We start from the raw sequence: 13,009 nt of genomic DNA on the forward strand, positions 1-13,009 counted from the left end.
GTTTTTTTTGCAGATAGTTGAAGAAAAATTTATGGAGAACCTTGTACCAAATTTTCAAATCTTAGTTATAAAAGAAAAAATTTTTACGATTTTTCGACCACAAAATTACTTGCCAATTTTCGCAATTTTGACATATTTCGTATAAATTCGAACTTTAAGCACTTATAAAAAAAAATCGTGACTAACGATTTCGGATTTTTTTTTACCACTTTAAGAACAACTTATAAGAAACCTTGTATTAAATTTTCAAGATTTTCTAGCCACCCAAAACTTTTTTATCGGCATTTGAAGAAAAAAAAACTTAGAAAAGTCGAAAATTTCAATTGTCTATTAGTAGCTTAAAAATGGTCGAAATGTTTTGAAAATTTAACTGTAAAGAGATAACCATAATATAAACATTTGGTGAAAATTTCAAGTATTTACAATGATTCGTTTTTGAGTTACAGCAAAATCAAAAAATCGATTTTGTCGAAACGTGGTTTTTCCGTAAAATTGCCATTTTTCTGTCATTTTTTTTTTGTTTTTCTCGATTTTTTTGAAAACTATTTGAAAATTTTAATTTTGACCCCCCCTAAAGTACCAACTAGATTCAATTTCCTATTCAAAGAGGGGCTGAAATCAAAAATCGGAGCATTATGATAAGTGATAACAATAATTAATAACAAAGTAATAATAATGATATCGCACTAATCCTCAAGGCAGACCGCAAGTGTGCCACCACACGAATAACTTTTAACTGTACAGTCCGGCCCGCGCAGTTTTTCCTTTTGAAATTTCGAAAAGGATTTTTGGACTGTGCGGGCCGACATGGGCCTCAAGGCTGACCCTATACACGTAGAGGAAATCCTCAAGGTTTGGACTGCGCAGTCCAAGCCTTGAGGATTTCCTCTACGTGTGTACCTACCTTTATACAACAGTTCTGCTAACGTAGATTCGTACCACAACATCCCGACGTCAAGCGGTAAAATGTCGTTATCGGTAGACGGTGTTAACGTAGAAGCCAAGTAGAACGAACAGCACTAGCCACTAACGCAGCACAATCGAATGAAAAAAAAAATTGAGAATTTTCATTGTATTGGCTGTGGAAATGGACCAATTTTAAATGAATATATGCTAATTAGTAATTTTCAATAATCAATATTGAATATTAATCAAATACAAATTTATAAAAGCCAAAAAACATACTGCACACTTTTAAATTTGCTACTGCACATAGTGTGTGTTACTGCACACGATTTTAGGCCCTGCAGGTATTATATAGTAAGATACTAAGATGCTTAAACGTCGATCAAATAATATCTACTATACACTAAATACTAATGGTGTACATATTATAGTACACAAGTTAACAAAACTAATTTGAACAGTCGATTTGCCTTTAAAGAATACGTCGATTATTAAATCTTGTTTGTTGGTGGTGGGAGGGGAAGGGTTAATGTATACATAATTTTTTTAACAATTCGCTCGTCAAACAGCAATTATCTATTACGTTGGAAATTTTGAAATAATAAGTGCTATATAGTCTGATGTCACGGTTTTACGGCGAGTATTGATAATCCACATTGCCAGATGTTCGAATGTTTTCGTGGAGACTATGACTCAACGATATCGAACACAGGGCCAACAGTACTTATCAAGTTGTTGTATTGCACAAAAATATTAAACGCTCTGCTCAACACTGATAGGGCCGGGCCACACATAGCGGTTGTACCGCCCAACAATTTCAAATTTTTTGATTTTAAATGCAACCGCCTGATACGCGTGCACACATACGCGGTCGAACCGCGGAAATTGTCGCGGTTGAAAAATCGTCGTATAGATACGTACATAATATAATACTTATATGCTATACGGGTCAAAGTGCGATCAGTTCTAAATCGAAATACCGATTTCCGTAGAAAATTTTATCAACATTATTATAGAAATAATTGTATATGAAAGTGTAAAATTATATTATTATTATTAATTATTTATTTACAGGTCGAGACTCGAGAGTCCAATAAAATCAATCAGTAGTCGTTCGGGTAAAGGTAATCATTAAAGCAGAGGACTCGTATACGATGTATAGCTATAGCATTGGCAATTTTCATATTTGTATCATATAAACAACAAAGTACGAAACAAATACGTTTCATGCTTTCATAAAGCTATATAGTTTTGAAATTTTATTTTGCATATAAATGCATATTTTGAGTTTATTTTGTTTTTAGAACATTTTGAGATATTTTTAACTTAAATTAATGTTTTCCACACCGAGTACTGACGTTTTTATTTCAAATAATACAGTCAATATGTTTGGATCAAAATTTATTTATTTTTAATTTTTTCTTATAATATGGTTTTGACTATTTTGGACGGGCAGGTGTTTTTTCTATAATAAGACCTTGATGATCGCCGATAAGGCTATAATATTAATTTTCTGTAATTAATCTTATTAATAAATATTAAATATATCTAATCAAATATGTCATAGACAGATATTCGTTTACTGCATTTACTACCTAACGTCGTATACCTTATACTAAGGACTATACCACTATATTTTAAATACTATTAATTTTATTAATACTTTTAAATTCGATAAAAAAAAAAATTATTTACTACGCCGTAGTGGCACGAAGCTAAGTAAAAAAAAAAAGCGAAGCGGTCACTACCGTAGTACATTACACGAGCACCATAATAATAACCGCATTCGGGACTTCCTACGATAATAAATATTATAGTAGAAAGCAATAAAATGCTTACTCACAGACGTTATCGAATATATCGAATATTTATTTATCTGTAATTAAAAGTAGTATTAATAGTGTAACAAAATGCAATAGGTACCTATCCATATTTATTTCACCGTAAGTCCATATCAGACAATCAGTCCGTAGTCGCTTGTCGAGTGTGCAGTGCCGTAGTCGCTTGTGTAAATATTCTTACCATGAACTCCATGGATGATATATTTGTAACAAAACGAGGAAGACAATGTGTTCTGATACAGGGATATAAGCTAAGTGAAAATAAACAATTTAAGGACCAAAATTTTCACTTCAGAGTTCAGATGTACAAATCGTAACGCAACAGCAATCATTGGTGAGAATCTTGATTTAATAATTTCACAATAAAAATGATCACAATCATCCGGCCACTTCTGAAAATATTTTAAATCGACAAAAAATAATGTCTACACTTAAACGAAAGACCATTGATAATGTGTTTACTAAACCAAACAAAATAATCAGAAAACTACTTGTTGTACTTAGCGTTTATTTACCACGAGTATAAATAACTTACGTATTTTATAACACTTTGTAGCTACATTATTTTATATTTTTAATTACTTACCTATATAGTTATATTACTTTATTATTTACATTATATTACTTATATTATTTTGATTATATGTATATTTGTATATATATATATTATTCATGTATGTACATATTTTATATACTTTTTAAATAATACATACATATACAATATATGTACATTTTACATTTTAGTGCACAAACGTGGTATCATTTTAGGGATATACAGTGCCCAAACGTGTTGTGATTTTGTGCTCAAACTTGTCGCAATTTGGGATAAAACGTGTTGTAGCCCTCCGAACATAGAGAACCCCTCCCCTCCCCCGATAATTAACTTGTATCGGCTGTATCATCATTAGTCCCTTGTATGAATTTCCGTTCTTTATTCCACCATAAAACTTTCTCGAGATAGTGCTGTTGTTTATTTTATTTCTCAATTATATTATATTAAGTCAAACAGCCAATCACTGACGTATTTCAATAAATAAATATTTTTATTGTTACTACATTTTTGTGTTTATCTTATAGACATTTAAATGCGTATTTTTGTAAATAAAATGCATATTTTACAATTTTTTATTGCATACAAATCCTAGCCCTGGTTATAAGTTTATGAACGTAACCTTTTCGGTTCTTTTGCGCAAAAATCAGTTGTATTTGCTACATTTTACATTTGTATGTTGATTCTGCAAAAATATTAGTTTAACTAATGTATCGAAGGAAATATTTTTGAATAGCAACAGCAGTAATGAAAAATATAATCCTTTTTAATATATAATATATATAATTATTATTTATTGTATAATAATCATCATATTATTTTTAAGTTTAGACGAGTATTAATGTATTATAGTTTATAGTTAGTAATTACTAATTGTTATTCTAGTTATAGTTTATTTATGGTTATTAATAATAGTTTGTAGTGTTTGTACTCTAATCTTTTTGCCAATTTGATCTCTCCTTATCCTATTTTGTTTCCACTATTTTCAAGCTTAAATAATTTTAATTATATTTAGTTTTTCTGATTGGTCATTTTCCATGGTTTTTTTTATGTAATCTTATGTTAAATATGATCCTTAATTAAACGGGAAATGTGGTACTAGTCATTGTGTAATATTTTAATAGTAGTAAATAGTAATTTATACATTTCAATAAATATTATTGTTCGCGCCGGAAAAGTCTTATTATTTATATGGTCCGTGAGCCCGGTCGCTTATATAATATTGCGCGTACAACTTTATGTACACACAATATATATATACATACATATACGAAAATATCTCTATCGAGTTAACAAAATATTGTAGGATTTTATGGTGTTAGTGCGTAAGAATAATATAATATATAGTCTCTGTAGTGTAACGGATAATATTAAGGTATATTGTAAGGTATATAAATAGTACAATTGTTAATTAAGTGCTACAAATAATAATAATAATATCTTACGGCCTTTTTGGCCCAACACGTAAAAATAATAATAATAACAACAATAAAAATAATTCACAATGCTTAGAACAAGGTTATATATAAATATTTAATATTTGCCTGTTTGGCACTACCGAATAATAATATAATCTAATCTAAAATAATTAATAATAATAACTCACAGATCAGTCGGTGCACTGCTGGCCAGCCGCTAGTCGCTACCAGTTGCTATAATACATTTATATATTATATAAAAATAATCAAATTTACAATTTGGCTGTATGAGCCGTATATTATATTTAAAATAATAATTGTAGGTAAATTAGCTCGTTATAATGCAGTGTAATAATTAATATACATATATTTATTTGCGGAGTAAATAATAATATAACAAAACAATAACCATGTCGTAAGCATATATCGTATCCTTTACTCGCTATAGGGCAGAGCACTTGTCTGTTTAAATTTATATAATATGATATTTTTATAACGTGAGTACGAGACTCGCTATAAGGCAGAGTTTATCGATTAATAAAAAATAAAATAATTAAGGCATATAATAGCGCACTGTGTTTTACGAACGACGATTCGCACCCGCCTATGTGAATAATGGTGTTATACTAAAGTTTTTAAGCAATTATATGAATAATGAATTAATAATATATTATATAAACGTATTATTGAATATTATCTGTGTGTACGTGTATAATATGTGTGTGGTGCCGATAACCGGCACGGGGCGTTGCGGTATCTAATGGGATAGTTAATGAGGTGTCGTTATTTTTGCTACCGGTTATAATATAATTGTTTTTATCATATTATTATAATGTATAATATAAACTTTATATTTTTGTTCTTTGGCGTCAACAATTATTGTTTAATAATCTACAACAATTTTTAAATATACTTTTATTGTGATTAATATTTAAAATTATATTTTTTTTTTATATTTTTCACAATTTTAATGTATCTGAAGTTTTTTTTTTGTCGTTTATTTTTTAGTCTGTACAATCTGTACAACAATTTTTTACAATAAGCACGATAGATAATAGTTATTATATATATATATATATTTATAAAAGAAAAAGAAAGAAAGGCTTGATTGGCTTGATGAAGGAACTATTCAATGATATTACTTCATGGCATGGATGAGAGTGGTTTGTCGACTAGTCGACTATAGTAAGTCGCGACACCAGCTATGCTTTAAACGTCGGCCAGGGTCACCTGGGATTATTCGGGAAGAGAGGTTTTAGATGAGAGGGTTTCGGCGATTTGCTAGTTTAAAATGGAAGCGTTTCGATAGATTTTTAGCAACATTTTTGACTGTCGGCATGAGGAGGTACCTGTGGCAGGTATATGGAGGAAAGTATGAGCATAGAGTTGTATTATATGTGCGTAGTGCGTGAGTGATTAGATAGTTTTAGATTTTTTAGGCAGTTGGGAGGCAACTTCTGATGTAATGACTAATGAGGTCGTATCCTGGAGGTATATGACGCGCAAATTTGTGGATTAGAAACTCAACTTCGCTGGGTCTAATGTGTTTTGGTGGAAGGGTAAGAGGTAGAGGACTAGATAAAAATTGATTTATTTCATCTGTTTTGTTGTGTGGTATGATGTCGTTATGTGGTTGGATGGTTGGAATGTTGAAAAGTGAAAATTATGACGGAAAACGTTCGCTTTTTCTAAATCGCTGATAATTCATGTACCGCCTCTCTCAGATGGGTTACTGGACATTGTGAGCGGAGAATTTTCTTAGTGTTTTGCCAAAGAGAGTTGTCGGTAGTGGATATAGGGATGTAAGATGTTTTGTTAAATTATCGGATTTTAAATGTACTTACCTGAAGTGTATCATTATCTTATATTAAAATACAAACAAATTTGTTTTGGGATTAAGTTCTACAATCACTTATTGTATAGGTAATTGATACGTCTTATGAAATATGAATATCATTAATATTTATGTTAGAAAATAAGAAATCTATTCAATTTTTTTTTTTGGGTTATCTTGATCATAGATAATAATTTTATTTTTTATACTTATGTAAATAATTATACATTTAAATATTTAATATAAATCAATACCTTAACTAAACTATTATAATTCTATAAATATAATTTTTACCTAAATATATAATATAGCTGGGCTACCCTTTCTTGTGTATTACCTATCTGCCGTACCGGATTACCTTTAACTTACGTAAATATATTTATTTCAGCGGTTATTACTAAAGGAAGGATTTTCATGCATTAACTTTACATTACTAAATACTATAGTATTTTTGATTATAATAGCAAATTAAGCTGTGAATTTATCATAAAGACAATTAAGACTGATTTTTATATTATTCGCCAGTGCGGATATATTAATATACGTAATCCATCTTATTTACTAACATTTTAGTACACGATTATTATTATAGTTATATGTTTCATTATACTGTACAATATTATATATTAGTTTTTTGATACACAAGTCCTTATTTTTTAATACATATTTGATGATTTTTATAGTGCATACTGCATCAAAGTCCTTGCTTTAGTTATTACTTACCTACTAATAATTAATAGATATAGGTAATACATTAATACATAGTAATGTTTATATTATACATTTATTCAATTAATTAAAATATAATAAGTATTTAATACTCATAATACAGTAATACACTATAGTTATATAATACATATCATACATACAATATAACATAATTAAAGGTATAGCTGGAGCTGTATATAAAGTTCAGACAGTTCAGTAGACATTTACACTGAGCTTTTTTATACGCCTGATCAAATTATAATGAGAAAACTAAATAAATATGTTTAATTCAATATTACAAGTACTTAGTTAATGTAGAACCTATTTAATGTAAAATATTAGTGGAGGTATCAGGTATAACTTTGAGGTGTTTAAGGTAAATTAGATATTAAATACCTAATACTTACGAGTATGTATTTTATACAGAGTAAATTAGTAATATAAATATAATGTAAATTAAAAATTAATTATAACTCTAAACATTTACAAAATACAAATGCTTTCATAAATAAACATTTGTACTACTAAACATTTTTTTAACTGATTATAAGAAATGCAAGAACTTTTTAAGTAAGTACCATAATTCTGACTACAAAATAAACTTATGTTTTTTTAATTAAATTTAAAAACTGACTATCTACACAGTTCTAGTTATAAATTATGAAATATTAGACTATTGGAGTGACTTATGAAGTTTATTGACTATTCAATTTATTAATTAACTCACTTATAGATTACTTCCCAACATAATATTTGCACGGTACTTTAAGTATATTTTCACATCAAGAGGACAGCTAGTGCAATTACCTCAGCAATTACTGTTTTTGATGTCGTGTGTTATTAGATTATGACGACCATGAACAAAAGTTACATACTTTTTTTATTAAGTGACATTTTCTATCCCCCACATGGGTACACATTTAAAAATATTTATGGTTTCAATATTTATTTTTACTCATATTGAAATTAAAAAAAAAGACAATACATATACAATCAAAAAACATGTAAGATAAAAAATGTGAATATGAATTTTTCAGATTTTATAATTGTAAAAAAAAACATTGTGAGGTAACCTATATGTACTTTATTTTATTTTATCATAAACAACATTTTAATAATACACGTTAAATAAAAACATTAAAAATTTAAAAAAAAGTTATATGAAGTAAATGACTTATGAATTAAATATAAATATAAACACTAGTTGATTTTCAATTTTTTATTTTATCACACAACAATTTTATAATACATTTATTTAATAAATTAACAAACTTGTATTTAATTGTATAAGCACATTACAGTATATACTATGTAAACCTTAAAAATATAATTTAACAAAGAAATAAACATCTTCTCTACATATGGGGCAGTTATCTATTTGTTCTGCACATTTGCCACAGGAGTAGACATGTCTACATGGTAAAAATACTGTTGTCATTCCCTCTTTGTAACAAACTTTACAAAGCATTGGGTTCATTGTGTTGTTTGATGACATTTTATAATTGCTTGGTACCAGTTTGAGATATTTGTTTCTTTTTATATCCTTGCATAAATAAACTCTCATTAACCTGAACGATAGATCTCTACACACAGAGCATTGTATGAAGGTTATTGAGCATTGAATGCAAGAAATGGCATGACCGCAAGGAATAACAGCAACTTGTATTTCTTCCTTATAGCAAATTTTGCATAGCATACTATCTGGTAGTATATTAGGGTCTAGCTTCTGAAAAAGATGCTCAGGAATTTTATTTGATGACAGTTTGGTAACTCGTATCCTGTTAAAATGCCTATAAAAACCAACAAAAACATTTTAAAAACATTTTAATGCTAAAAAATAATTACAAAACTAAATTTTTTATGGTTATGTTATATTAATTTTAAACATTGTGATGCATCAAGTAATGATATCTGGTATACTTAATAGCACATTAGCACATACTAAGTAACATAGAAAATTTTATCATGAGCACTGCAGGGAATTGAAGACTTTAAAACATAATTTAATACAATGTTCCTACTCGTAGGAAATATAGATGATTGTGTTTTATATCTTGCTAATTCAAACTGTATTTATCTCCTAACATAAACCCATTCTTCCTTTCATCACATTTAAATTAATCAAAATCATTAGTTTATGATGTTAAACGTTAGTATATTAAACAATCACCCAAAATATAAAGTTCAAAACCTCAATTCAAAATGTACAGTTAGATTAGTCAATACTATCATTGTCACCTCTAAATCTTCTATACTATCTATGTTCAACAAGCCATGCAGTGCCAACTAGTATTGATTTAAAACATTGCAAGTGTTATCCTGTCAACTCGCAATACAGTGTAATATAATTATCTATTCATTATGAAATAAGAACATTTTCAGTGATAAGTATAAACTAAAAAATTAATCATTGATTTAATCTTAGTATGACTTATAAATATTTAAAGAATTGATGTTTAAACAAATGTGATCAGTTGTTAGTTGTTTAGAAGTGTTTCTACTTTCTCCATTAAATAAAAAATATGATATAAGTAATATTAAATTATCTAATAAGAACAATGTTACAAAATACAATGAAAATATACTGTGGGTTTTGTTAAAATGATTTAAATCAAATACCTATATATAATGTAACGTAAGGATGAAATATAATTATATTTTTCAATGTCTTAAAATAAATTCTAAGTTTTAATTATTGTTAGATTTATTGAACAAATGCAATTATATATTATAATTTAAATTAAAATGTATTTTTTATAAAAATAGTTATACTGATTCAATGAAACATACTTTTTTGTTGACTGTATTTTCATATTTTGCCCGATAGTAAGTGTATTTTTCTTTGCAGCAATTAACTTGAATAATTCCTACAAATAAAGTTTAAGGTAAATTTCTAATATTGTTTCTGATATAAAATATTTATTAAATTACCAGTTGATTGGATTTTATGAAATCTCTTTTCACGGCATGTACCATGTTACCAAAGCTTTTGCCTTTCTTTAATAATAAATAACTACAATATTTTGAGTGTTTGGCGTGTACTACCCATGGTTCTTGGTTTTTATTCCATTCACTTCGAGTATCATTACAGTAGAAACATGTCATAGTATCAGAATAACCATTGCCTAAAAAAATATTTAAACATTAAAATGAAAGATCAATTATAGTTATAAATAGTATTATCATTTAACCTGAATAAAAATATCCAGCTTCGCATAAAGTATTAATATCGTGTTGCAATGGTATCAAACATCTTTTAAATGAATCCAGCCGTTTATCAAAGTCAATCATTATTTCATGAAATAAAGGTTTTAAGAATATAATAATACCCTCAAAATGTAACCGATCATTAATATTTTTTAACTCTAAACTAGGTCGGATAACAGCAGACATAATAAAAAAATCTGTAAATATGAATAAATATATAATTATTTCAAAAGAGAATGTATCATGTTTTTTATCAGACCCAACGTCTATTTAAATCGTAAGGAAATAGATAGTTTTTAAATTAGTTAAATTGTTACTATATAATTATTATTGAAATTAAAATTAAATAAAGTTTGTAATAATAATTTTATAATATTACTAGTACAAAAATGACATGTATATTTTTCACATACATTTGTGTTAAAATATTTTTCAAAAAAAATTAAGTAATAAATAGAATATTAAACATTGGTACCTAGTAATTAGTAATTACTGATCTTAATATCCGATTTATAATAATATAAAAATTTGTTAGAATTAAGTTTGAATAATGATTTAATTAATACATTAGTTCTCTTTGTATGATTAATTTTCAGTTATAATTATTATGTTATTACACAAAAAACATTAATCTCAAAATCCATTAATTTAATTACATACCAAGTTTAATATTTTTATAATTAGTTATGTAATTAATTTGATATTTACTTCTGTGTTCAATCACATATGGACATTGTGGAGACTGAAAAGCATGTTTATCAAATGGAAAATCATTCTGCTGCCAATTACTATACTCTGTCATACATAATAAACATTTTACACGATCTTGAATGCCCGTGTAAAAATAACCAGCTTGGGCCATTCCATATGGATTTAAAAATTCTACACTCCAATTATTGAATGTTAACAAACGACCTTTTAATAACTTCATCTGCAAAGTAAAATAAGGATTAATGACAATGATATTAAAGTTATTTGATATTTACTTACGGCGTACATAACAAATGGACAATTTTGTGATAGACGAACATGCTCACGTAACGGATTATCGCCCGGTTGCCAATCAAAAAATTTTTTTTTGCAAGTATTACATTCCACTTGATCCTCAATGCCAGTGTAACCAAAATTAGCTATGGCCATTTCAAAAGGTGATATAAAAGTTAAAGTCCACCTTTCATCATAAGTTTGAAAGAGAGCTTCAGGTTCAGACATCTATAAAGAAAACATAAATATCAATTATTAGTCGGCATTTAAAAAATAAATGCTCTTCATATCTATTCTAACTAAGTGGTGGTATAATTAATACTACATGCAATCATATAAGATTATATAATAATAAAAAAATAATATTATAGAAATATAATGGTAGCATAGTATAAATAGGTAATATTATTTTATAATTTATCCAACATTAAAAATATTTTGTGTAAATAACAAGCACGGCGAAATGTAAACATTGATCAAGACGACCAAAGTACATAATCGAAAACTTTTACCTATAGATTATTTTTAAACAAATAAAATAAAAGAAGTATTCCTTACCTTGTAAACTGCAACAGCTGTTTTGTATTTGGGGGCGCAAAGACGTCGTCGACGAACAAATGAAATAGTGTTGAAGAACAACCTCGTGTGTTGGTGGCGTCGAACAAAGTCTGACTGTAAAATATCCAAGACATATCTTTTCGATACGCCGAGTATTACACGCCGCCCCTTCATCACCCACAGCGCTGATTCCAGCTAGCAGACTGTATTGGAATTATATACTACTGATCAACATGTTTACTAACCGGTTTACAAAAATATAGCTGGATATGAGCATTGAGCCCGTCTCCTTCTATTATGTTGAATTGTTGTAGCTATCCATTTTCGATTGATCGATTTATCAAAATAATGTAAGCCAACAAGAAGTTAAGAATTACGATATAGAAGAAATTAAGTAATACAATATTTTTGAGCGGAGTATAAAAAAAAAAATTAACAGTGGTCATAGTGCAATAGAACGATTTATAAAATAAAACAGGTTAAGCGTTAGCACTGAGATTAATACAAGACTGCCCGATCATATTTATAGTTAAGGTATTAATTTATAAATTACAATTTAATATTGATAAAATAAACAAAAATACATTTCAATTCAATCACATTCAATCAAATAAAAGACACGTCTATTATTATTCACGTTGTCTATTTGGATATCATTCTGAATAATCTATTGAAAAAAATATTTCACATACATGTTGTAGTACCAGTTGAATTTGGGGGGCTCCTAAAAATTACTTTTGAGCCATATATATATATATATATATACATTCTAATGATATTTATGGTGTTTATTTTAATGTTAATTTTATCTGTTTTCATTCCAATAACGGCAATCACCTTTCCAATATTTTCCAAAATAGATATTATGTAAGTAATCAATTGTAATTATTAAATTACCGCATAATTTAAAATATTTGTTGTTAGTAAAAAGAGGTCTGGGGCCCTTAAGGCCCCCCTGGATCCGCCACTGTGTAGTACAATATTACGGTGTTGTACTGCTCTA

General features: G+C 27.8%; 1 protein-coding gene across 1 annotated transcript; it reads right to left on the minus strand.

Moving 5' to 3' along the window:
* Positions 1 to 8,547: 8,547 nt before the first annotated feature.
* LOC132926715 (death-associated inhibitor of apoptosis 2-like) lies at positions 8,548 to 12,717 on the minus strand. Its single transcript, XM_060991115.1, has 7 exons — positions 12,007 to 12,717; positions 11,455 to 11,676; positions 11,173 to 11,395; positions 10,449 to 10,661; positions 10,189 to 10,382; positions 10,048 to 10,124; positions 8,548 to 9,047 (listed from the first exon to the last, which is right to left on the minus strand). The coding sequence occupies exons 1-7, from the start codon at positions 12,178 to 12,180 to the stop codon at positions 8,576 to 8,578; spliced, it is 1,575 nt and encodes a 524-aa protein (XP_060847098.1). The 5' UTR covers positions 12,181 to 12,717; the 3' UTR covers positions 8,548 to 8,575.
* Between the last annotated feature and the right edge of the window lie 292 nt (positions 12,718 to 13,009).

This window comes from Rhopalosiphum padi, chromosome 3 (genome assembly GCF_020882245.1).
Source record: "Rhopalosiphum padi isolate XX-2018 chromosome 3, ASM2088224v1, whole genome shotgun sequence".
NCBI lineage: Eukaryota > Metazoa > Arthropoda > Insecta > Hemiptera > Aphididae > Rhopalosiphum > Rhopalosiphum padi.